This window comes from Poecilia formosa, unplaced genomic scaffold (assembly GCF_000485575.1).
Source record: "Poecilia formosa unplaced genomic scaffold, Poecilia_formosa-5.1.2 Scaffold435, whole genome shotgun sequence".
NCBI lineage: Eukaryota > Metazoa > Chordata > Actinopteri > Cyprinodontiformes > Poeciliidae > Poecilia > Poecilia formosa.
In genome coordinates this window covers 324,429-351,497 of record NW_006800374.1, presented here as the reverse complement: position 1 = coordinate 351,497, position 27,069 = coordinate 324,429, and the positions used below count along the sequence as shown (strand labels likewise).

Here is a 27,069-nt window from a genome sequence, read left to right as displayed (position 1 = left end):
ATCAATAGTTGAGTATAAAGATTATTATTGGCCTTTCGACAAACTGCTTTCCAAATGACTCATAATTCATCACCAGTTCTAATTAAGTTTTATGTCTGGAGAAATACACAAAACTACAAACCTTTATTATTTAAATAACTGAGAGCTTACAGCATGAGATAATCACCGCTATGATCCCGTTAATATGAGCGAATGAAATCAACTTTACAACAACATGACAGGTTAACAAACCCCATGAGATTATAAAAATATGAAACAAAAACAATAAAAAAAATCATATTTCACTCGATGTGTTTACTATAAACACGGTCATGTATTTAAAACAGATGTTACTGGTTACCTTAGAAGATCAATAATTATGTTGAAACATAAAAGAAATACAGGAGGTTCTCAGCTGTGGCTGTAGCGCCCCCTGCTGGTCAGATGCACGTATTTACAGCCAAATGAAGCAAGCAGATTAAACAAGCTGATAAAATGTTTGCAGATGATAAATTTAACCTGAGTGAAGTTGACAAAATTAGCGAGTTTCTGCAATAAAATGTTTTGTTTGTGCCGCTATCATTTTAAATATGCTAATAAAAAAGTTTCCAGAGGTCATCATTAATATCTTCACAGCAAACGCAGCACAAACGTAGCTGTGTTGTTTGACACCAGATCTGTTTTCTATTAATATCTTTAAAATATTTAGTGGCACAAATGAAAGTTTTCACTGCACAAAGATTTGACACCAATTCCCTTAGATTTGGGTAACATGGGGGGTCTGATTGACCTTTAAACTTTCCATAATATCTTCAAAACAAAAGCAACACAAACTACATTTTTTGCTGCACAAGCCTGAGCAAATGTAGTCGAGTTAATCGACACCGATTTTGTCTGATTTGAAGAAGGTGGGGGTTGATTGACCTTTTATGACCTCTGGAAACATTAATAACTTTACAATGATAGCGGCACAAACAAAACCTTTTGCTGCACAAACATTGACTCCAATATTGTTAGATTTGTAGAAAGTGGGAGGAGCCAAACTTCACTCAGGTATGAGTTTAATGTTCTGTTCTTCTAACGATTGTTTCTGGTTAAATGTCTGACAAACACATTAATAAATAAATCTATATTTTCTCATTGTGTTTTGGGTTTTTACAGTTTTCTATGCTAGCAGCAGTTCCACGTCCACCAGGTCGGCCGTTGGGTCCGAACCGTTGGTGATCGTTTCGGCCTCGTTGGTCGGGGACTGGAAGCCGCTGTCGTCGTTGCGCGAGCCGCAGTCCGTTGCTAGCGGCTGAGACTCTGTGTCGGAGGCGTCTGCCGCGTGTTCGCTCGCTTCCTGTTCGCTCGCTTCCTGTTCGCTCGCTTCCTGTTCGCTCGCTTCCTGTTCGCTCGCTTCCTGTTCGCTCACTTCCTGTTCGCTCGCTTCCTGTTCGCTCGCCTGTTCGCTGTCCTCCTCCTGCACAGCCATCTCCATCTCCTTGATGGCTCTCTGGATGGCCGCTTCGTCCTGCAGCTCCTTCTGCTTCCTGCTGCCCATCAGCTCCTCCATGATGGACTTGGACTTGCTGAGGCTGTCGCCCACGATGGTGGTGACATGCGTCACTTCCTCCTGCAGCCCGTCCTCCATGGTGATGGTGCCGTTGGTGGTCTCCGTCCCGGTGGTGGCGTCCTCTGGACCCGGCAGAACCACCTCCACCACCGGGTTGATCAAGTCTCTGATTTGGGTCACGCTGTCAGGAGACTTCGGGTTCTCGGACGGACCCGGGTTCTCCTCGTTTTCCTCACTGTCGTCCTCGGCAAAGTCCCCGTCCTCCTCGGGAATGAGTTCCACCCCGGGGACCTCGAGGCAGGACTCGTACGGGATGGGCAGCCCCTCCAGCTGGATCATGGAGACCACCTGCTTACGTCTGCCTCTGAATCCCTTTTCTTCGCCGCCTTCCCCACCGTCGGATCCGAACTTGGCGCCCCAGTCCACCGATGGGGTTTCCTCCAGGAGGTGCAGGTTGGGGTCGCTGTTGGTCAGAACGATGCTGTCTCTGTACAGGTTGTGTCTCCGCTGCACCGCCGCGTCCTTCACCGCTGGACAAACGTAAAACAGACACAAAGTCATTTGTCTTCACACAGTTCCTGCATGCTTTTATTTTAAATTTCAGAAAAGGAGTTCGCACATCTGCCTGTCACAATAACAGATTCCTGGACGATAAATTGTCCCACAAATTATTGCGATAAACAATATTTTGTTTAATCTATTAATAATGGTATAATAATGCAAATTTAGCTGCTCAAAGATAAATAAAACTTAATTTTTAAAGATCTAACATTGTAACAAACAAAGCAAAATGACCAAAAACAATAAAAACATCCAAGACATTTTAAATATTTAAACAATAAACACAAAAACATTGAATAGATTATGAAGTCGACAAAAAATTTTAAAATATCACTACGTTATGTTATTGGAATACCAACCTAAATACTAACTATAAACTAAAAAACCAAACCTTATTAAAATGGAATTAAAATAAATATAATTTTTTGCACTTAGCCTGGTGGGAGCAAATAAAGCCTGGTGGCCCGCCAGGCTTATAATGCACTGAGGCTAACTGATCTTTACAATATTAAAGTTTATTAATCTTAACATTATATCATTTTCAATATATTTCCTTGAAAATTGCCTCCAAACAACAATGTTGTAATTTATCCCAATTCCTCATAAAATCATTTCTTTTTGGAGGGAAGTGAAAGGACAGTGTTTTTGTTTTTTTTTGTCCTCACCCATCATGATGTCCTTGGAGACGGACTGCAGGACGACCTCTTCGTACATGTTCTCCACCAGCAGGAAGTGGGACAAGTCCTCAAAGATCAGCTCCTGGAAGCGAGGCAGCTCCTGCAGAGAGCATCACAACTTTAACACGTTGAACCGACATCTGACAGGAGCGAGGCAGAGCCGCTGCGTTACTGACTGGTGTGCAGGACGGGGCGAGCTGCTGCAGCATGTAGGGGATGATGATCTGCAGCAGAGCCTCTCTGAAGAACTTCTTCCGCACCGTGCTGCTGTCGTAGTCGTATTTCTGACAGGAACACAAACAGAGCTGACTGTTTTCATCCTGCTTGTTAAAAATAAATCGATTATAACGCAGATCTGCGGCTGGTTCACCTTGATAACTCTGTCCTGACACTTCTGGATGTTTTTGCAGAGGTCCTCCTCGCCCTGCGCCTCCAGAGCCCGGTGGAGCAGCTGCTCAAACGTGAACACCGCGTTGTCCATTTGCTGCCCAGACGAGCAAATTTAAAACGTTTTCACACATGAAACTCCATCATGAATTAATGCAGAAGTTTAAACCTGGAAAATCCAAAGACTGCAAACAAGGAAGAGACGGACGGAGAACTGCAGTACTGTAGCAGGAAATGTCACAAACCAAAGCGTGCTCTGCATGCAGAATGCTGCACTTTTAATATTATTTGAATTTTAATGGAAGCAAATTATATTAAAATCAATTTAAATAACATTTACAGCTGGTTGGATAAACTTTCCCTGCCCTTAACGCCCAAACGTCATGTTCATTTGTTTATTATCTTTTAAAAGCTGAAAATGTAAATCTAAAGATTTAGCAGGAATATCGTCATGGCAACGTTCATCATATCATGCAGCCCTAGAAATTAATGGATCAGTTGGTGGATAAAAAATTGGGACTAAAATCACTCAAATATATATTTTTTGAAGCCTGGGAAATACCTGAATCTCATTCCAATGTTTTCCTGCTGTGGAGTTTCAGGATAACTGTAGATGAAATATTTAAAATTGGCCGTGGAGTGAATTTCCATTAAAAAAACAAAAAACAAAACAACTAATTTTACATAATTACAAGAAAAAACTTTTAAATTTTCCTTTATCAAAAAGTTGTAACAAATTAAAAGTTTTCATAAGTAAAGCCATAAATTTACAATAAATATCGTCTGACACTGCAGTTAGGAAGTTGTAAGGAAGAAAAAATAATGCCAGAAAGTCAGTGGTAAATGTAGATGCCAAAATTTCCACTTAACTTCATATTTTGATCAATCTGATGTTGTAATTTGTAAATATTAAATGATTAATTTGATCACTTACTCAGTACTAGAGTAGACTTCATACCAAATACCTTTTCCTTACTGGAGTATAATTTTCGGGTTCTCTGCCCACCTCTGGTTATTGGTCATATTCACAGGAAGTGTGTTGTGTGTAAAAGGCCAGCAGGTGGCAGCAGAGCGGCGTGATCTCACCTCCCTCATGAGTATCTGGGCTCTGCTGACGAACACGTTGGGGCTGGAGACGTCGAACCTCTGCTGCAGCCCCTCCAGGTTCAGCTGCTGCATCTGCTGGTAGCCGCTCTGCATCTTCACCGGGTGGAAGGCCAGCATGGACAGCCGCTCCAGCTGCTGCAGCACAACCAAAAACGCACACAATGATCTCAGGCGTAGCCTCAGACACTCCCTGATTGGCAATCTGAGGTCGCCGTGTTCCTCCGCTCACCTCTCCCAGCTTGTCTTTGCCGCCGCCGTTGAGCGAGTTCTTGCTGATCTCCACCACCTCCTTGAAGAAAGTGTCCCGGACCTCGGCGAAGCCGCGGCTGGTGGGCTCCATCAGGGCCTCCAGGATGGAGCCCAGGTACGACTGGATGCTGCTGCGCAGGAGCTGCTCGGCTTTCGGCATCACCAGGGCTGGAGGGCGACAAAACAGCAGAAGAAGAGTCAGAACACCTGTGGGTTTCTCTCAGGAACACGTTGGTGAACACATGTCGTGTTCTTCTGCAGAATTTTACAGACTGATTGTTCAGCACGTGGCTGGAATGCAGATCTTCCACCGCGCCTTAATAAGAAGAGCCGCATGTTTGAGATGATGAGACGATGTCAAGATCAGCGGACGACATGCTTTATGGCTCATTTTTAAAGTGTAAAAGTTCACTGTGATGACAGAAAACGCAAAACAAGAAGGAAAAAAGGGGAAAGATGTTTGGATGTGGACTAAAAGTCTAGAAGTTTAAATATTATTCTCCTGTGACAAGTACCGGAGATAAAAAGCGAAAAAATGTGGTTGTGTTGGTTTATTTCCACCCAAAAAAAACAAGAAAAAAATATGCGTTTCCTTCTTAAATTTATATCTACACCAAATCCTAAACGTTCTCGACTGTTTAAGAAATTTCAAATCAACATCTTGGTCTCAGAGGAAATGCAGGCCATAAAATGAGCCACAAATTTGGGTTGAAAAGCTTGATTAAAGCGTCGAGGAAGCAAAGAAACAAAGAACTTGAGTAAGAGCCTCTATTTAAATAACCTGTTTGCATTTCTTAAGCTCATTTAAACGTCGTGTTGTTTAGGTTTAGTTCAACATGACATTAAAATTCCCATAAAAGGAAAAGCTGTTGAGCTGCTTTATTCCGTAACTTGCAATGCTGACATGATGACATCACCAAAAACAGGAAGCCTCCTCTCGATGTGTCATATTAGACCAATCAGAACAAACGGAGATAAAAACTGGAGCCTAAAATAAGAGATGAATCATAAAATAAACCAGATGAGCTTCTCAGAATGTTTTCAGACTGCGGCCATGATGTAAAACATTGAATTCAGAGCAGTAAGCCCTAAAGATGCAGTATGTAGCTTTTATAAAATATATTTTTAAATATTTGTTGAAACTGTAACTATAGCGACACTTTAATGTGACAGATAATCTGTATCCAATCAGAGCCAGGAGGCGGATCTTACTGCTGTCAATCACCTTCTCATACACCCTCTTGCTTCCTGCTGGGCTGCAGCTAACCTCTATGCTGAGGCTAGTTAGCATAGCCACCGATGACGGTAGAGAAACGCTAACAGTAAGCCGTCTCCCCGTCATTCATAAGGTTGATTGGCAGCGTTAAGCCCCGCCTCCTGGCTCTGATTGGTTGTTTTTGGTGCATTTCTTTATATAACAGCAGCTCATGGAGAAGGTGGAGGAGATCGATCTTTTCACAGATTATCCGTCTCATATTTTACTGTCACAACAGGGTTTAACAGAAATGTGAAAAACATTTATTTATTTGTGAAAGTTGCATTTTGCAGCTTTAAACCAGCGTTAGCAACTTCTAACTCCAACCACCTCTGATCTTGCCGATGACGTGTTCTTTGGTCGTGACCAGCATGTCCATGTCGCCGCGCAGTCTGGCGTCCAGCGAAGGCTTCTGGGCCTCACAGGCGTTCACCAGGGCGGCGTACTGGCCGTTGGTCTGGGTCAGAACCTGCCGGTACACGGCGTCAGAGATCTGGGGAACAGGGACACGGTCAGTCAGAGAGGCTGAATGGGCTGAGAACGTGTCGGTGCGACAGAAACTCACCAGCATCCACTTCCTCTGTCTGTCCTGCAGCTTCCCCTTCAGCCGAGGGCCAATCGCATTTCTGAGCTCAGGCTGGAGTGTCTCCAGAACCAGGTTAGCCAGGATCTGAAAGACAGAACCCAGTCGTCATGGAGACGAACAGTTCAGGATGCAACGACCTAGAGAAATACCTAGAGATAAATCTGATGAACGGACGGACAGACCGTTGGATGGATGGATTAATAAACCAATGGATTGAATTTAGGACATTAGCGGTTACTGCTTAGCATTTAGCTTGCATTAGCATGTTGCTAAGTAACACCGGCTAACCAGCCCTACTTAAAGATGTCAGGTTTCAGAAATGAAGGTTGGAGAAAACTTACAATGAAACGTGTCAAAAATAAAAGCTTCATCTGAATGTAGATCTGATTGAACTGAAATTACATTTTTGGTGAAGTACCACGTAATGAACTGAATTAAAAATGAGCCATCTGCTCTTATTTTAGTTTCCCTGCATTTTGCTAGCTTTAGTCAACCAATCAGACGTGTAAAAACAGAACTCCCTCCTTCCTGTGGCTGCATGGTCGCGTTAGGGAGGCTGATTTACGGAGGACACATCGACCTCAGCACCAACATGTTTACTGAGACATTGTTCAGTTTGGATAAACTCCACTGTTACCGCCTGTTTATTTAAAAGCTTGTTAGTCTGGAAGCAGCCTGCAAGATGAAACGGTATCAGCTTGCAGCAAATATTGTGGTTTTAGTCCGAGTCACAAACTTAGAAAAAATTTATGTTTGTACATTCTTTGTTTTTTGATATATATAGTTTTTTTCTTTTCATTTTAAATATATTTTTTCTCTTTTCTAATATCTTATAAATGTATATATATTTTGTAGAAAATATATTCTAAATTTTCTTTTTAAGAAATGTATCAATTTTTTTTAAAAAAGAAAAAAAATCTTTTAAAAATGTATTCTTTTTTAAATATATTTTCCTTTTTTAAATACATTACATTTCTTAAAAAAATACATTAAAGTTTTGTCTTTAAATTAAAAAAAAATCTTTAAGAAAATATTTTCTTAAAATAATGTGTGTATATGAGAAATTTGTTTCTTAAAATATTTTTTAAGAAAAGTTTTTTTTAAAGAAAAAAAAATATTTTAACTATATTTTATGAAAAATTATTTTCTTAAGAAATACTTTTACATATAAATAAACATGTAAAGCAGCAGACTGCAGGCTATGTAACCAAGGCATTAACTTTACAACAATCAAAATGAAGTATTCTCATTATAATCTAATTTGTATATATCTATGTAGCATAAAAAGTGCCTTGCTGCATATTTTCTTTTGCTCCTTGCATTTCTTTTGTCACACCTAAATATTCCATATCAAGCATATTTCACACAGCTGCTGCAGGAACGCAGAAAAATATGTTGCTGCTTGTTTTCAGTTCTGCCCTGAAGGCCCTGGCAGCTCAAAGGGCGAGAGGCGGCTTCAGGATTACTGAAACTATTCAGGCTTTGTGTTTATTTTTATAGCTGTCCTTCACACTGTGAAAGGGCTGAAATAGAAATATTAATGTCAAATTTAACTCCTTGGCTGCTAATTATGAACACATTAATGTGGGGGTTTTTGTGGCTGTGTTCAGGAAACAGGACGGTAAATTTGAATAATTGAAGTGTATGGAGGAAATTCAGAAACACAAAGATTCGGTAGAAACTGAATGTAAATTATTTAGAGAGATGATAATCAGAAATGTTAATAAAAGCTCCAGAATCCAGGAGGAAACCTCTGTTAAAAGCAGCGCTGCACGTCTCTCATCACCTCCACCTGAACTCTCCCTCAGAAATACTTTCTCTGTGTTCAACCTGAAGGAAATGCGTCACCATGGTAACAATCCTCCCTTCAATTAGGGCGTGGCTCGTTAAAATATGCAGAGGCTCCCGCTGAGTTTATGTTGTGAACATGCTTGAGTTGTGAATAATTTAAGGTCCTGACCTGAGGCGGCGATCCGCACATCATCTCCCAGGTGCCGTAGTGACCTTTGACCTGTCTGTAGCGCCTCACAGAGTCGGTGAAGGCCGGAGTCTGGACCGTGTTTTCCTCTGACAGAGCTGGACAGAAACAAAGGCAAATACACACTAATGATCAAAAAAAAAATAATACTAATGGTGAAAAATAAGTTGATAAATACAATAATTAAAAATAAGAAAAAATTAATTAATGCAGAAAAATTAAACGTATATATTTATAAAATGTAGCTGAAAAGAATTGAAGGAATAAGATTTTATGTACTTATAAAATATAAGTAATTTAAAATGGTTTATTTATTAGATAATGAAAAAAAGATTTAAATATTAAAGTAAATGAAAAATAATTCAAATATTAAATAAAAATAGTGCGTAGAAATACGAACAATAAGCTGTTAAAAACATCAGAAAAACATCACAAATATTTTAACCATAATTACAAAATTCTGAGAAAAACAAACAAAAAATTGTGATTATTAAAATAAAATAAACCTAAAACAATGCATAAGAAAATACAATAAACTTAAATATTGCAAAATTATGAAAAGTATGGAAATTGACCACATAAAAGTATGACAAGTAAAATATGAAAATGTTAAAACATTTCTGTCTTTTATTTTATGTCATAAACTTCAACGAGTAAAAAGGAGTTGTTTTTTTTTTTAAATATTTGGATTTATTTTGTTTCCCTGCCAACTGAGTCACATCTGCATCAGAGAGGGAACATCTCTGATGCACCGTCACACTCGTCTGTGTGGAGCCCAAAAACAGGAAGATGTTGACCCGCTGGTTGCCACGGCAACCCTCTCCGTCTCCCCCCCAGCCAATGGGACGACGGAACAAAATATCGGATCGGTTTGAGGAAGTTTACTCTCACGAAAACAGAACCGGGCTTCTGATTCTGAGTCGCTCCGTCCCAGATGAGTTTTTACAGTCAATTACGAACAGCAGTGAAAACTTTATGCGCTGGAGCTGCTGGTGGCAGCAGGTTGCATGAGAAGCAGCAGGTTGCATGAGAAGCAGCAGCTTCCTGCTCTCCAGTTGGATGCTGAGTTAGACAGGAAGCCACAGTGGTGATTTGTTTGTTGAAAGCTCTAACACACACACACACACACACACACCGTCGAGGGCCCGTCAGGCCGTTGACGAGTGTGTGACTAAGAGGCGGCTCACAAAGACAGGAAGTTACCCAGAACTCTGGACGAGGAGGGAACCAGACAGGAAGTTCTGCTGAGCTCCGGACTTTGGGCTCCATGTTCTCTGGATAAATGGCCACAGCACTCAGACTCACATCACACCAGACTGATCAGCATCACTGGGACCAGTCCGGACATAAATATGAATTTTCCTGCGTTCAGATTAAAATGCAGCGAAGGGAGAAGCTTAAAAATGCGCTGGATCAACCTGTTGACATTCCTGTGGCTCCAGGCCCATTTCAGACGCTGTGACTAATCCAGAAGAGAACAAAGTTCAACATACTGGATGTTTTCTTCATTAAAATATATAAATATCTCATTACTGTTTCACTGCAGTCGCCCTGATGCAGCCCAGCAAAGTCACCATTTACTGCTCTTATTTCTATTTATTTACTTTTAAAAATGATTTTAGCCTTTTGTTTTTTAAACTATTAATTCTTATTTGTAAATCCTTTTAAACAGCATTTTATGTGTAATATTTTATTTATTTACACATAATTCTGATCTTTTGTTTCTCTTCCATCTGAGGAACTAAATCTGATGCAAATCAGTTTTTCAAACAATCTGCAGTCAGAACAATCATCGCATTTAAGCAGACCTTTACGTGATTTATCTTTTAAAGTTAAATATGTGGCATAAATCTGCAGCAGAAGAAGCCTGGAAAAAAATTATGTGACAGTTGGAATAATGTGACAAATACTCATGTTTTAGGAGATTAAAGTTGAAATAATATGATAATAAAATCATAATAGATGAAAAAGTCATAAAATGAGGATAATAAAATAATTTAGTTATATCTTAGAAGAATAAATAATATGAAAATAGTCAGTAATACAGTCAAAATTATACAATAAAGTTGTAATGTTGTCAGTAGTATGAATTTTTAGAGAACTCTAATAAAAGTAAAGATGAATGTTGAGCATCTTCTGAATTTCTTATCTGTTTTATAAATCACCCATTCTTCATCGTTTAACACATCAACATCAAATTATTTAACTTCGAAACGATGAAACAAAATCTGATATGATTGATTCAATCAAAGCTTTTTTCTCTTAACTTCATGTCTTTATTCTGCTAATATTATGACTTTAATCTCATAAATGTTTCAGATTAATCACATAATTAATCTGAAACATAATTATTCTCGACTGCAAAGAAAAACATTAAATCTTAATTTTATGCATTTTTCCAGGAGCTCTCCATGTTTTATCCTGTCAGGCCTGAAAAAATCTAAACATTTTCCAGCAACAAGCTGAGTTCAGATTACAGCTGTGCTGCTCTGTGTGTGTGTGTGTGTGTGTGTGTTGAATGTATTATTAATAGAACATGTGGCAGCACTTACCACGGTGGTTTTATTTAAGGCATTTCCCTTTCTGTCCGCCTCACCAACACTCAGCCGGTTCTCTCTTTCCTCTCTGACCTCACAGAACGTTTTTCTCTTTGCTTTTTGTCATTTTCCTCCCGCCTTTAAAGTAAAATCCGGTTTAATTTAAGCACGTCTTTTTTTCACACTTCATACAGCGACAAGCATGAGTGCGAGTTCCCCATATGGTTGTAGTGAATGGAAGCAGCCAAACCCACAGGACAGTAAACACCCACTGAAACACACCATCAGCCGCAGACATCACAGCCGCTGAGCAGCTTTAGGTCCCTGCCTGCCGGCCGCCCGCCGGCCTGGGAGCGAATGGGAGCTGCAGACCCAGTCATGGTTTATTTAAGACGTTCTGGAAGCTAACACACACACACAACCAGGCATCACATCGTAAAGCAACGTGCAAAGAGCAAGTTAAGACGCCTAGTCAAAGTTTAGGCCTAAAATACGCGAGTCTGACGTCCTGCAGCCATTCAGCCTGATTAAACATTAAGTATTTTTGCAAAGAATGAGCAACAAAATTACTAATGTACTCAAAACTTAATTTTCCTCACATCACGTTTTGTAAAATCCCAATAAAATGCTCTAAAGTTTGTTTTAATCAATATGGAGCCGCTCCAGGTGTCCAGTTCTACATTTCTAGAGTGTGACCAGTTTTAGTCGGACCTTCCTGCTGAGCCGATGATTAACTGAACGATTTGCAAACCATCTTGTTAAGGTGATGCAAAGCAGCGGCCGGTCGCTCTACTGGCCGATTATTGAGGATGGAACAAAGAAAGCTTTAGCCGATTCAAATGAGCCCCCGGTTTGTCTGGGTCAGCATTTAACTTGCGGTTTCTCCACATCAGAGTGAGCTGAACTGTGTCCAGCTGAAGAAAAGGCTTTATATTCCATCTAGATTGAGATGGTATTGAGAATAATTGATAAAAGCCAAAAATAAATAATTATCTCTGCAATGTTTCACATTCCTATTCCGTTTTTCTGGTTTCATATTTTCAGATGTCTGCTACTGTGAGGTGGAACCTCTGGAGATAAATGTTGAATATGGAGCAATGAGAATCACCAAACTGATTCTGATAAAACCTGATGGTTCTCATGAGGATAATAGTCAAAACCTCGGGGTTACAAACATCCACTTCTATCTCAGATGACCTGTTATGGTCTGGAAGGAAACATTAAGATTTGTTTTCATCTATTGATTTATAAGGAACATTAAAGCACATAATAATGCAAACTTAACACTTAAGAAGAAATGGAAAGCTTAAAAAGGAATGTTCTAAAAACATTAAAAGCAACAGAGAAGCTTGTTGTCACGGCGTCTGTTCTGTAAATTAAAAGTGAAAGCACTGACGTGTGTAATGGTGTTGCTAAAGCTAAACGTCTGTCCCAGCCATCGACATCTACTCAAGCAGAAAAGGTTTTATTTTGTAAATGCGTTGCAACATAAATATTACATCACACCTGCTTTTCCACCTGGCAGAAATCAAACAAGTCCATTCATGCGAATGTTAGCCTGCGTTTCTTCATCAGTGAGGAATATGTGAGAGTTCACATGTTCCTCACTTCCTGCTCTTCACCATTCCTCAAAATCAACCGCATTGAAAATCAGAAACGTGACCTTTGTTGTTGAATGGAGGCGATGAGCGCGCCGCCAACTGAAGATCACCAAGGCAGGAGGTGAGGCGTGACAACACAACAAACAGAGAGGCTCTGCTTCCTGCTGCGTCTCTGTTTTCAGTGTCTCTAAACAATGAGATGTGACTCATGTCACTGCAAGAAGAGACAGATCAAGAGTCGCTCCCCGCCCTGATGAAAGGGACCAAGAAAAACTAAAGTTTCCTCCTCAGTGCCAATATTCCCAAACATAAACAAAACTGAAAATTACAGTTTTTTGTTTAATCCACCAAAGTGGCGTAAAAATGATCAAACATCTGTGGAGACTTTGAAGAACATAGCTTTATTCCTCCAGAAACTAACGCTACGTTCACACTGTTGATGCTTGATTGTGATTTTCATTCTGTTGCTGAAATCCAGTTTATTCTGCGTGATTATTTATACCACGTCAAGTTTCCGGCCCGCTGTAGCTTTTTATGTGGCCCTCTAGATTCTAGACTAAACACTAACTGTGCTTAAATATCATCTTATCAATCAAATCAATGCAGTTTTTATCCATTTACTGCCAGATTATATCAACCAGTCCTTCCAGTTTCTTGAGATTTATTGTGGAAATTCACCAGAAAATCAACAAATCTCCACATTTTTTGCAGTAATAATTGGGAGTTTATTGCAGATTTTTCATAGAAATTGTTCAAAACGTTCTTACTTGTACTGAACAGCTGCCTCAGCCTTAATTCATGTCAGATTATAATCCATGTTCCATACAGAGAGTAATAAAAAGTTGCATTTACCTCATTTAGAGATGACAAATGGTGCTTAGGGATTGACTGGTGAACGAACACCAACCAATAGTGTCAATTAGCTTTGTACCAAAATATTTCAGCTTCCTAAACTGCATTTTCTTTTGAATATTTTACATTCGCGCTACGTCAACCTCTAGAAATAGACACATTTTCCACGAATTCTGAACTGTTATTATTCGTACAAAAAGTAGAAGGAAAGCTTCTGGGTTGTTTCTGGTGCTCAATTAAAAGACGGAGCTTGTTTTCTAAAGTAAATCTCTAAATTAAGGTTTTGCCTCTGTCTCCCGCTGCGTATCTGATGTCATTACCGTTGTTACTGTGTCTGACGCAGTCCTGCAGCACGGCGTGCCACTTCTTCTGCTCCTTCTCCGTCACCACGCAGAAGTAGTAGTGGCGGGCGTACGGGTGCCACAGGATCAGCGGGAACTGGGTCGGACACTTGATGAAGGGAGCGTTGCTCGGTTTGGCCTTGATTTCTGAGACAAAGACAGAATGAGTCATTTGACATAGTTTGGACAGAAAATATTTAAAAAAGGTTGAAGAGACGTGGCTTTATAGGTCAATGCTTTGGTATGCTAAATGCTAGCCTAATTCACCATTCTGATCAGGAAAATTAAAATGGATCCGATGTTAAAGTCTCTAGAAACAAAAAATAAGTAGTTAAAGGTCTACACACGTAGCTGAATCTAAAAAAAATTAAAGTGTCTGCACACATGGAAATCAGAAAAGATGTAATCCACATGAACTCGCATGAATCTGCTCTGAGTGTTTTAAACATGCCAGGCCCATAGGGGGCAGTGTAGCACATAGCTAAAACCTGCGTCAGCCAATCAGATCGCTTCAAAAACACTTTAATATTACTATTTAGTAATGCTGGAACATTTTGTCGACTCGCTTTCATTTAATGTTTGCAGGTCAGTAAAATGCATTTCATTCAGTAATAATGTAAATTTAGTAGAATAACTTATTTTATCACATTTGACTGACAACATGCTAGCTAATGTTAAAGCAGCAAGATAAATGCGGGTAACCATGGCAACCAGTGAGCATTTAAAGTCCGACATCCACCGTGTTTACAAACAATCCCTCTGTCATGTAAGCGCTGTGAGAGAATCAGGCGTTTTATTTTTGTCTTCATAATTTATTTTTTTTATCTCTCCCACAAACTGTGGGAGTTTTAGAACCATCAAAATCAACTGAAATTTCTCTACAAATGAATATTTTCCAGAATTTTAGTGATTTGTGTCGTGCTTTGTGATGTAATAGCAGTGAAACACTGAAACCCTAAAGGGCTAATTCATAAACATTAGTTCTGCAGAAGCTAATGCTAAAGCGCTAACATGAGATCACTTCAACACAACCACGACTTCCTGTTGGGAATTAAACATGGCGCCAGAAGTCCATTTGTGTGGACAGATTAGAATATAAAGTTGTCGTCTGGGAATCATGTGGATATATTGGTGTGTTATTAGTAACAGACTGTAATGTGCGGGAACCTAAATCTCCATTTTTTTTCAATGTAACAAAACCAAAGTTTCTCAAATCTCCACTTTGGTTGGAGTTTTGTTTGGATGAAATGGCAAAACGTTTAAAAATCAAATTGGTATCCCAAACATTCAGGAAAACGTGTTACTCTAAGTAGGAAAGAAACATTTCCCATGTCTGAGGAGATGACTGTTGTGAAAAATGATGACACTACGGCTGCATTTTGAGGCGTTGGGATGGTTTTCCCACCTGGCAGGCTGCTGTTGAGCAGCTCCATGTACTCCTCCATGGAGGTCAGGGCCTTGTACCCGGCACAGTTAATGGAAATCTTTGGATGCAGATTTCGGTCGTGGGCCTGCGAAGCAAACATTGGGTAACAAGCTGGTTTCAGATCCTCAGAACCAGAACCAGACTCCGACGTCCACTCACCGCTTTGCTCTCGTAGAGGTTGATGGCGTAGCTGTTTGGGATGAAGACGAAACGGTTCCTCCACTTCCGGTTCTCCTCCAGATACTGGAACAAACTCCCGGAGAAGATGGTGTGACCCGCCAGAGGGTCCTGGAAGAACCAAAGATCTTCCGTTAATCCTGACACAAATCAGACTGGACGTATTTCTGACACGTTTTGGATTTATTTCATTCCCACGAGTCTTAAAACCTGAACAGGAATTTCCCAACAGTGATGGGAGGAGAGTTTTACCTCAAGGTGTTTACAGAAGGATGTGCAACACCCTGGTTTGTTTGCAGAGTTCCTGTCTTGGATCAAATAATTCCCACTCAAAGGCGAGGAAAGTTTAAGTTACAGCAGATTTACTCTTATGTATTTTAAAACTTATATTTAACCATAAATGCATCAATTAATAATCAAAGAAGTGTTGCTTAAAGGTGTCAGATAATACAGAATAGCATTAATCTAATGGATTTATTAGTTAGGATTTTATTTCATTGCACCATATTTTGAGAGTTTTCATCAAATTAAATTTGATGATTAAAAACAGAACAAAATGGAAGATTTTTCATGCGTATAAGCAGCTGCATGCGTCTGTTCGTGAGTGAAATGTGCTCCAGTTTCCCTCAGTGATGGTTGGAAAACATTAGCTTCATTCATTAAAGATGCACAAAAATAAACTAAAACATTCAGTAACATGCTGGATCGGCTCATTTCATGCAACAAAACCAACTGTGATCCCTTCAAAATAAAGTCAGAAATCTTTCAACATCTCAATACATAAAATTTATGATTTGACTTTGTTCAATTCAGATTGTCACACCAAGGCAGTTTATTTAAATACAGCCACATCGTGATCTAATTATATTCACTCTCCAGCGACTCTTAGTTTAACCGCTACTTCAAACAATCAGCCAATCACATTTATGCTTCTACAAAGCTTTGTGTAAATCAGCAGAGTTTCACTTCTCTACATAATTATATTTTAGGGTTTGACATTGAGAGATTTTGGCTTCATTCATAAAAGATGCGTTAATCATGTTATATTTAAATGGGCGTGACTTTACTTATTGTAGCGCGTCACCACTGTGAGGGAATCAGGCGTTTTATTTTGAAACTTTGTGAGTTTTAGAACCGTCAAAATCAACTGAAATACCTTTCCAAATAAATATTTAAGGATTTTAAGTGATTTAAGTCACACTTTATGAAACACTGAAACCCAAAGGGGCTAATCATAAATGCTATGCTAACGCTATGACGCCATACCAGAACTGTATTTTGCAGAATGCTAATGCTAAGCCGCTAACATCAATTCACATTATTTGAGAGACTGCAGCCCTTGAACAACAATTTAATTTTGGCATTATTCTTCTCTACTGTCTATTTTTTGTTACTTGTTTGAAAAAAAGTTATTTGGGAAAAAAAGAGAGGAAACAGAGCAGTCATTCACTTCAAAATAAAAGCATGAATATGTGTCTACTTAAATTAAGTTGACAACCAAAACTTGAACACAGATGTTGAACTTTATTCAACTGAAAGTTTACAAACAGTGAAGTAAATTAGTGCTTTAGAATTAGTTTAGGGGAAGCTAAGTGTGCTAAATTGTTTCAGAGTTAGCTCTGAAATTCATCCTGTGTTGGTCTGATTTTAAGGAGGTGGTTTCTGTGCTTAGATCTTAAAGCTGCTTGAATGACTCAGTCTGAACAGGGCAAATAAATAAAAAACTACTGGAAGTTAACAGATTAAGACATAATAGAGGGAGCGGCGCGTCTGTTAGCTTGATTAGTTTTCTGAATGAAGCAGCAACACGGATGCAGGGAGGATCAGGAAGGAGTCACCGTCTCGTCATCAGATGATTTACCTAAACAACGCCGCAGTGAAAACACAAAACGCCCTGCGCTGTTCAGGTTCCTGGGGTCAAAGGTTAAGGTTAACAGATGTGAAGCTAAAACAATTTTTAACTTGGGCACAAACTTAACGTTGTTTAATTAGAGTTTTTATGTGGTAAACCAACATGATGTAGTGCTTAAGTAATGGAAATTATACATATTTACTTTTTAAATAAAAAAATAAAAATTAATTAAAATAAAAATAAACTGATAAAAATAATTAGATTTTGGGGATTTTCAACCAGTTTTCTTCATTTAAAGACTGAAACTTCCAGCCATTCTTCTGCATGACTGGCCGGTGGGATGGAGATGATCTGCAACCAGCAATTTTCAGATTTTGGCTCAGATTCTCACCTTAATTTAGATTGAGACTTTGACTAGGCCATTCAATATACTTTGGTGTCCAAAATGTGGTCCAGGAGCCATTTGTGACCCCTGGATTAATTTTGTGTGACCTTTTCCTCTCCTTTGTTTTAGACTGCTGTTCAAGAACAGCACACATTTTGCTCTCTTGACATTTTTACATTTTTTTTAAGGATTTATATATTTTTAAACTGAAAATGTCGAGTATAAAACAGATTTTTCTTTAACCTTTTTTTCCTTTTATTTCTGTTTAATAAATGGTGCCACAAACATCCAGCTAATCTTCACTCCTAGCCAAATACAGCAAAGCAAAATTCTTATTTTTGCTGCAGAGATTTAACAAATAGAGAAAATAATAAATTTAAAAAGTTAAGTAGTTGTAAACATGAAGGCAAACGTAAAATATCACATTTAATTTACTGCTGTGCGGCTAAAAGAGGAGGAGTTCATTAATATTTTTGCATGTTTAATTAGGGGAAAACAATAAAACTTTGACCTGGACACGTTCTTCTTGAGGATTTTGGCTGTTTCGGCATTAAATGAAGCTGAAATTGAACTTTCAGCTGTGTTGTAGCTGTGAAACTTGCCTTTCGGTGCAGCAGCTGCGACTGTGCGCCGCCTCCTCCTTCTATCTCGAAGCGAACGAAGTTGAAGAGAGCGACGGCGTACTGCTTCTCGTACAGATCGCCAAACTGCGTCATCACATCTCTGGTCCGAGCTGCAGGAGCAAAAACACAAACGGGATCAGAAAACTCGTTTATTTTCTTAAGCAGTGCACAATTTGTACAAATTTACACCTTTCAAAGTCAAAAGTGAAGTTAATCTCTCCAAAGAAATGCTGGTAGCCAGTCTATTGTAAATACAAAACCATAAATTGGAAAATCTAACCAATAAGTTGTCAGTTAGAGCATCATTTTAATCATTTCTATCTGAATTTGTCAATTATTGCCCAAAAGCATCAAACTGCAGACATTCTGTGTTTAGAGGCTTCTTAAAATATGTTCTATTCAGACTTAAATGTAATATTTAGTTTGTGAAGAAATCACTAATTTCTCAAACTACTCTGCAGTTTGTCCCAGGACAAATTATAATGTTGTTTTGAGACTATTTTTAAGTAACACAGTGGTAATAATGGAATGATAACACAAGAACACATAAAAGATCAATAAAATTTAAATTCTGATGTACACTGGAAATGGAAAACTTTTTAATCATCCAAAATAAATAAACAAAACAGAAACGACAAATAAAATGCATTATAAAGTCTCTGTAAACAAAACCAGTGTGGCTAGTTGAGACCAGAACACCAAACTGAAGACTTTCGTCATTGTCAGATTTTGGCAGAAAGAAAATTATAAATCAACAAATGGGAATTATTTAGCTCTTTAACGGTTTTATTGCGACCAGCCTACTGTGAATATCTTTAAGCTAAATAATCTGAGCTGAAATGCTAAATTCATCCTTTCGAAGTTAATTTTGTCCAGTTATTCAGAACAGTATTTTGGGTAACGGGAAGCAGCTAATTTAGATTTTTCCTTTTTTAGCAGCCGTAACTAAATGAACCTTTGACGTGTCACTTCCTCATCCACAAAAAAGAGCCCAGATTGTGTCAGTTTGGAGGCTGTTGTGTAGCATCCCAATAAAACCGTCCCAAGAACCTCCTGCAGGGGACAAATCAAGTTTTTTACTGCTGTAAACAAGTGAGACGTGGACTCTGGTCTGTTTATGGAAGCGTGGGGACAGGAAGGAGGGAGCAGAGCAGGAAGGAAAACGCTGACAGGACAGGATAGACACAGGGAATGTGTAGGAGACGGGGGACAGGGACGCACAGGCTGATTAAAAAACAGCAGGCCACTGATGGACGAGATGGGAGGACGAGTCAGAACCCAGTCAAGAACAGCAAACGCTGCAAGAGACGACAAGTTTCTGATAACCAGCATCAGTTTGGAGGAATCACTTTAATTCAGTCACATTCAATCGTTCTTGAGCATAAAGCATCTTCTTTAAGGTCACAACACTGTATCTGAATTGGATTAGGTCCAGACTTTGATTAGAACCTTCATTTTGTGGTCTTTTAGAGTTTCAGCAGTCGACATGATTTGGAACGGACATTCTCCGTCAGGATTTTCTGGTAGAGACCAAAATTCATGGTTGCATCAATGCAAATCAATCCCACATTACCACACAACCACCACTTTGTTTGACTGTTGGTTTCCACAACCCAGTGCTTGTTTTCATCCCAAAACATTTCAGGAAACTTTACTTAGATTCACACCAGCCCTGTTTAGTCCCCTTTAATCCAACTCCAGTTTGTAAAGTCTGATTCATTTAGAGAGGTAAGAATGTGTAATCAAACTCTACAATAGGTCTTTGTGAACTCTGATGCGGTTCAAATGCATGTGTGAACACCAAGCGGACCACAGACCGCTCCAAAAGCAGGAAGTGGATTACAGCGCAGGACATTCTGGGTAAATACAATCAAAACAAATGTGTGAGTGCTAAGCAGGAGAAATGGCTCGTGGTTTTATACAAAAGACAAATCCTACAACTGCTAAAATCTGACGGCACTCAGTTTTAAAGTTTGTGAAGAAGGAAGTTGAGTTGTTGAGTCATGACCACTGACTGTAACTGAGGAACTCTGCGGTTCTTTACATGATATTTTGGATTCTTCAGAAACCTTCTGGATGAGTCGCCGGTGATCTCTTGGTGAAACTTTTGTTCCTTCTCCATTGTCAAGTCTCACTCTTGTTGGTCAATCTCTGGTTCTGTTCTAGCCAAGCTGGGTGTGTCTCCATTGGCATCGTGTTTCTCCCTGATTGGGCAGGAGTGTGGGTGACCCATGAGCCAAGCAGAAACTGATGACGTCACGATGTATGCACTCTTCTGATTTGCTGTTCTCCATTTTGTCTTGTCAAAATGGAGAACAGCATTTTGGATCCCACAGGCCAATCAACAAATTCAGTCTGCTGCCAATCAAATCACTTGTGCCCGATACCGACTTGTACCACTCCTGAAGTGGTTCCAAAAAAACGGGTATAAACTGTACAGGATCTGAAAATGGAGACAAATCTGGGCGGGTACGACTGGGGAAGAACCAGTTAAAGCCACGCCCATGGAGAAAGGGTTTCTGGTTGGCCAGCCATTCCTGGAAAAGTTCATCACTGTTCCATGTTTTCTCTGTTTGTGAATAATGATGGTTTAAGATGGTCTGATGTTACTTTTTCTACTCCGCGCCTGGACGGCTTTATCCAAACCAAAAACCCAAACCAAAAACTGGTCAACTTGCCAAAATGGATCAAAAAACTCTGAAGGAGATCAGGGTTCTTAAGCTCAGCTATAGTAGGGCTCATCAGCCATACGATGATCCAAAACACACCAACAAGTCCAACTGTCAAGAAGTTTTTTTAAAAAGGGCCTAGTCCAAACCAGATGTTGGTGGTTCAGGTTCTCGCCTGAATCTTTATGGTAGTCCATCTTCTTCTCCATTTTGTGCTCTTAAGTCTAAATGCTCTGCTTGCCTCATTGAAACCAAAATAAAAAGTGATGACTCAACGGTTTGGCACATCAAGCCCCTCCCATCTGCATTCTGATCTCCAAACGTAGCTGCACTCTGCTGGATGTTTGCTTTCATGCTCGTCATACCAACTAAATTTTGCACCAGGTAAGTGTTGGTCACTGCGGTTGGCTCTACAATTATGCACCAAGTTGGTACTTTCCACCAGACGTCCTGCAGGGCCAAAGTCAACAGACTGGAATGCTTTAAATAGTCTGCTGGAGACAAAGATTAGAAAGCAAAAAATAAACCAAAACACTCAGTCTTCTGTGTTGGACCTGTGTGGAAGCAGCTGCCTGGTAAAGAGGTTTCCCTCCATGAACCTTAAATTCCTCTACAGGAAAAAGAAGTTTACTGTCTTGAAATGTGAAGGACTGCTGAGTAAGACTGATTCAAACTGTGTTTTTACCAGGAAATGTGATTTATTCTCTGAGGTCAGACTGTGGTGAGGAAACAGGTGGCCTATCTTATGTAATCCTGTTGTGTTTTTCATCGCAGCAGAGAAGTGGGGGGTCTTATTCAGACAGACTGAAGAAAAGAAAAACAGCTTTTAGACTGCGGGATTCTGGAAAAATTCCCATTTATCTCATTTTATTCTGCAGATTCAGACCATCTCTTTCCCAGTTCAGCCTTTCCTGGTGATCCCAGTAACACCAACAGGTTGTTGACACAATGTGGTCAGCCACTGTTAAAGATTTGCATAACTCAGATATCCGTTTATCTCTTCTGCTGCGATCCGTGCAGCATTTGCATGCAACAGAGGGAGAGTGCTGTGCAAAAGTCTTGAATCGTCCCTTGTCCTGTATCTTACCTAGGCCTGTTGCATAACAAATATTGCTGGACAATAAATTGTCCCAGTAATTATTGTGATAAATGATAATAGTTGTTTTGAGACCAAATACAGGTAATATATTGATAATGACTCAAAGACCAATAAACCTTCACACCTGACCCTGGAACTGGAAGATATTTTAAATATCCAACATAAAGTGGAAACAAACACCACCTACAACTGAAACCACAAATAAAATGGGTCATGAAATCTCTATAAACAAAATTTCCCTTCAAAAAATATAAATGGAATAAAAATTATTGAGCTCATTTTAATTCATCATGCTGTCATTTATTGTGACAGACTGAATCCTACCCCTCGTAGTTTTTACATTTTGCCACATTGCAATATTTCAGAACCAACTTTTGTTGCACCTAAAGCTGCAAATCTTTTAAGAAGAGTCTGCCGCCTTTGGATTTGGGTCTGGACTTTGACTAGGTAACACTAACACATGAATATGCTTTGAGTTAAACTCTTTGATTGCCAACATTTGGATGCATCTTTGCTCCAACAAACCTGGATTAAATGAGCGACCAACATCCAGGTGTTTGCTAAATTTGCTAACCTGCTAAAAAGGTAATTCAACGTTTAGATTCAGATGTGTTGGAGCAAGAATCCATCGAAAACGTTCAGGATGGTGGAGGTTTGGAGATGTAAACCGGTGAACTGGCTGAACTTGCATCCAGATAAAAATCTGATCTTTTTCCGATCAGTGACAGCTGTCAGCAATCTTCTGTATGAAAGGAAATTTTATTTCCTATAACATGTCAAAATCTGTCTTCAGTTCAGATTGCGAACAAACGAGAGAGAGCAAGACTTTCAGCAGGAAACAGTAAGGCTAAAAGGCTCCAACTTCAGTCCTGGAAAATGCTGGATTTGGAAACATTAGCAGACTTGAGGTAAGGATTTATGTTAAATCGATAAATCTAAGAAATGCATTGATCATAAATTTAAATCTTCAAAAACAGAAAATTTGATTAATCGACCCAACTTCCATCTCTTTTCTTCCTTCATGTTTCTTTTGGACCCCAAATCATCAGCATCAGTTGCTATAAATGCATAGAAAATAATCCAACCAGCCCCATAAAAGAAAAACAGTCTGGTTGTAAGTAATGACCTGAGACTTTTGCACAGCTCCATGCTAACAAACCTGAACAGCCGTTACAAAGTCAGACCAGGACGTGTAATAACAGCCACGAAGCGAGGCGCTCTCCTGTGGCGTTGAGAGGCTGTTAAAGGTTTGCTGCTTGGTTGCGGTTTCACGCTGAGGAAGATGAGCAGGTAGAGACGGCGCTGAGGAAGGGCGCGGCGCGGCCAGACTAACTGGGACGTGTCGCTACCTGCTGCACCTCGTTAGCCTCCCCTGTGACTGCTGCCTTTACCTGCTCAGCTCTAACACAACGCCGCCTCTTTACTGGGTTCCCACAGGAAAATTCAGACATTTTCCAAGAACTTTCAAGGTCATTTTCAAATTTTTCCAGCACCTTTTTGGAGATAAAAACAAAACAAACTAAAAAGAAGTTTAAATTCACCATCATTTATTACTGTTATTAATAATATCTTGTTATATTAATCTACATTCCATAGCAAGGACAAAATTAATTAAAATAAAAACCCTTCCCACACCCTGATGCTGCCACCGCCTTGTCCTAAAATATTTTTATAGTTTTTAATTTTATTTTAATAAACGTCCTTTTTAACCTTACATTCTTCATTTTTAACCGTTTTGAAGGTGAATCTAGTCTCAGTTTTATCAGTTTTTCCATTTTGACTGGTGATATAATTTTTAAAATTATTCTAACCCTGAAACTGAAAATTCCCACTTTTTTTGGCCCATAAACCAACAAACGCCACATTTTATGATTTGATTCAGCATTATTTTCTCTTTTCTTCTTTTAATTCATACATCCATTAAAGAATATGAAACTAATTTGTTGTTTATAATTCTTACATTTAAATGCTGAATTAAAATAATTAAATTTAAATATTTTTCTTGTTTTTCTGAATCCGTTTTGGTGGTAGATGCACGGTTGGTTCCTCCACCTCATTTCCAAGTTGTTTTGGGTTTTTTTCTTATTTTTGATGTTTTCATGTGACTTGATTCCTTTTTAATTGAATTTTAAAGTTAGAAGCTGAAACCAGCTCTTCTATTACAATTAAACATTTGACTGATTGTAACCAGAGCCCAAACCATGACGGGTCCTCCACCGTGCTTAAAGCCTTGATGCACCAACCACTCAACCAGTGATCAATACCAACAAATCTCATGATCGAATATAAGATTTTCTATTTTCCAAAACTGAAAATTTACACTTCTTTTGTCCTGGAAACACATAAACAGACGATACTTTCCTTTATGCACTTTAGAGTTCAATACAAAAATCAGATTAAAGTTGGAAAAATCACTGTTAGTGTAATTTTTGTTACATTTAATTGTGGATTTGAAATAATGTACTGAATCAGAAGTAGGATTAACAAAACTCTTGTTAATAAATTTGTATATTTTGTACCCAAATATGTCAACAAATCCGGACATATTTGGCCTGAATCGGATGTTTCTGCTTTCTGGAGGTTTCTACCATCTCTTGACTATTTTCCTGCTTTTTGGTCACAGATTAGTTCATGGATTCAGCAGCTTTTACTGTTTTTATTCTCCTCTAATCTGGAATGAACTTCCAGAAAATTGCAAAACTGCTGAAACACCGAGTTCCTGTAAATTAAAGCTAAAACCCGCCTGCTTAGTTCTGTCTGAGTCATAATAACTGGAACATTGATCAACATATCTGATCATATTTGCTTGATTTTGATTATTTTGTAATGTTTATCACTTGTTTCATAATTGGTTACTCTAATATGCTTCTATTAAAAAAGTCAGAGATAAATTATTGAGATGTTTTATTATTTTCAAAACTCTTCTGGAAAACATCTGAAAAGTGTGGTGTGCATTTTTATTCAGGCTCCTTTCATTCCAGCTACAGCTTCATGTTTGGACTACAGATGGAAATTAGCATTTTAACTTACAGCAATCCCTGACCTATTTAAATAAATTAAACTTAAATATGGATACGCAATATATCGGCACTAACATCGGTATCAGTCATTATTAGTCATTGTTTTACATATTGGTATTGGTCCGATAAAACTGGATCGATATAATAATAATAAATTTAATTTATAATGCACTTTTCATTAATAAAAATCTCAAAGTGCTACATGGTTCATCTAAAAACATAAAATCAACAATCAAAAACAACCGATTGGTATTTTTATCTTGTCGTTTGTTTCTGGTCTATTTTTAAGTAGTAAATATAACATCGGCAAATATTGGTTATCAGCCATAACAGCAATACTAATATCGGATATCGGTATATCCCTAAATTCAAAATTAACAGAATTTTGCCCGTCCAGAGATGATTTTCTGTCTAATTTTTTACTAAATTGCTGCTGCCTCATTGGACAGGGAGCTGCAAAGGGAATTTGAGAAACAGTTTTTGAGTTTTGCCTTGACTGGACTTTGACTGGACCATTTGAAAACATGATCTAAGGTGGTTTTCGTTCTGGATGGTGAACCACTATGAGGTTTCCTTCCATTTAACATTAATGCTTTTTTTGCCACATAAAATCCCAATAAAAACATCTAGACTTGTGACAACATGTGAAGCATGTAACCCAGCTGCGTACAGACGCTGTAGTAGCGCTGAATCTCAGCCACAGAAGCATTTGAACAAAGAGGCCCTTCCCTTTTTTCCTTTTCTCTAAACTTCACCAGAAAGCATTTCATTCGCCGCTTCACAAAAAGCAACAACAAACAAAAAGAGAGTCTGCAGTTCAACAGTCTTCAGATTCCTGCTCTCCAGTAGCAGCAGAGAAACAACCAACAATTAGAAATGCAGTAAAGGAGCAGAACCCTGATGTAAAATCCCTCTGATTGGGTTTGTTTCCATGCTCTGCTGGAACATTTCTCAGTGGGAGGCAGATCAGACCCAAACTTAGACAAACATACCCCCCGCCTCTGCTGGAAACCTGCTTATTATCTCCATTTTAAGACTCATTTGAACTCTAAAAATGGAGAAAAGTGCTCCGATTTGGTGCGTTAGAGCTTAAAAAGCCAGAGTGAAATGGATAAATCGGTGTAACCTGTAATCATCTCCCGCCTGCTCTCGTCCAGGTGAGAGGAAACCACGTCCCCCATGGCGACAGCGTTTCCCAGCGGTGCTAACTCCCAGGCTGAACCTCCAAGACTCCGGCGCTCTGCAGGGAATCTGCTTCAGGCTCCCAGTCCGGCCGGTGCTGCTGTGGCTCCCCTCCTGTTTGGCTCCAGAAAACCCCAGAGAGGGAGGAAGACGAGGAGGAGGAAGAGGAGGAGGAGGTGAACACTGCTCCCTTTCACAGCGAGGCAGCAGGACACACCCTCTGGGAGTCATCACTGGTCCAACGTGTTCAGTCGGCCGTGCCAAAGGTGTGGCCTGGAGTTTGTGTTTACTTGTTTGGCGTTATTGGAAACGTAGAAACATTTTATGTTTTCTCTGGTTTTACAGCTTCACTGATTAGCAGCCATGATTGGATCCATCAGCTCTGATTTTAGGCTGAAACATTTAGTTAATGTGGTGCTGAAGTTTCCCTTTGTGCTTAAACAGAAAGCATACCTGCTGATGGGTCATGAAAACGGGTTTATGCTGCCCCCTTGTGGCGGCGCTCAGAACTACAGGTTAAAATTTACAAAGATTGTTTCTAATGTTGGCTAATAGTAGCAAAAAACTACTCAAATAAGAGTAGTACTACTTCAGCATATTTTTACTCAAGTAAAAAGGCATTTGGAGAACATCTACTTAAGTACTCAGTCACTGATCAAATTATCAATCATTTTAAAAATTACATCATCAGATGGACCAAAATGTAAAATTAAATGGACATTTTGGTATTTTAAGAACAAAAATGACAATATTTCATCTAAGGAACAAACAATAACTAAGGTAAAATAAAATGTTTCCAAATCCGTTTCTTTCAATAAAAAACTCCAGCTGTGTGTCTGTCTGGTGAGTCTTTGATTAAAACGTTTGTTTTTCATCCAGTGGGCAGAAAATCCAGAAATTTTACTTGAATAAGAGTAGAAATACTTCATAATAAAATGACTCAAGTAAAAATATAGTGTAGTAAAGATATT

General features: G+C 39.1%; 1 protein-coding gene and 1 long non-coding RNA gene across 4 annotated transcripts in view; one reads left to right on the top strand and one right to left on the bottom strand.

The window, feature by feature from the left end:
• Window positions 1-26,930, top strand: part of LOC103155546 (uncharacterized) — a 28,368-nt gene extending 1,438 nt beyond the window's left edge. Inside the window, exon 2 of the long non-coding RNA XR_478052.2 lies at window positions 26,074-26,930. This is a non-coding gene — a long non-coding RNA (uncharacterized LOC103155546). The remainder of the gene's footprint in view (window positions 1-26,073) is intronic.
• Window positions 105-26,126, bottom strand: niban2a (niban apoptosis regulator 2a). Of its 3 annotated transcripts, none has more exons than XM_016663646.1 (15): window positions 26,043-26,126; window positions 18,108-18,238; window positions 15,251-15,379; window positions 15,071-15,176; window positions 13,645-13,812; window positions 8,317-8,432; window positions 6,336-6,440; window positions 6,101-6,263; window positions 4,496-4,683; window positions 4,246-4,401; window positions 3,143-3,256; window positions 2,949-3,056; window positions 2,761-2,872; window positions 1,412-2,064; window positions 105-1,351 (listed from the first exon to the last, which is right to left on the bottom strand). In XM_016663646.1, exons 1-15 carry the CDS (start codon window positions 26,095-26,097, stop codon window positions 1,145-1,147), a joined length of 2,511 nt encoding a protein of 836 aa, XP_016519132.1. In that variant the 5' UTR covers window positions 26,098-26,126; the 3' UTR covers window positions 105-1,144. The 3 variants fall into 3 exon arrangements, with proteins under 3 accessions (XP_016519132.1, XP_016519133.1, XP_007577324.1); XM_016663647.1 differs by having other exon boundaries at window positions 105-1,336; XM_007577262.2 differs by having other exon boundaries at window positions 105-2,064.
• Window positions 26,931-27,069: the final 139 nt, after the last annotated feature.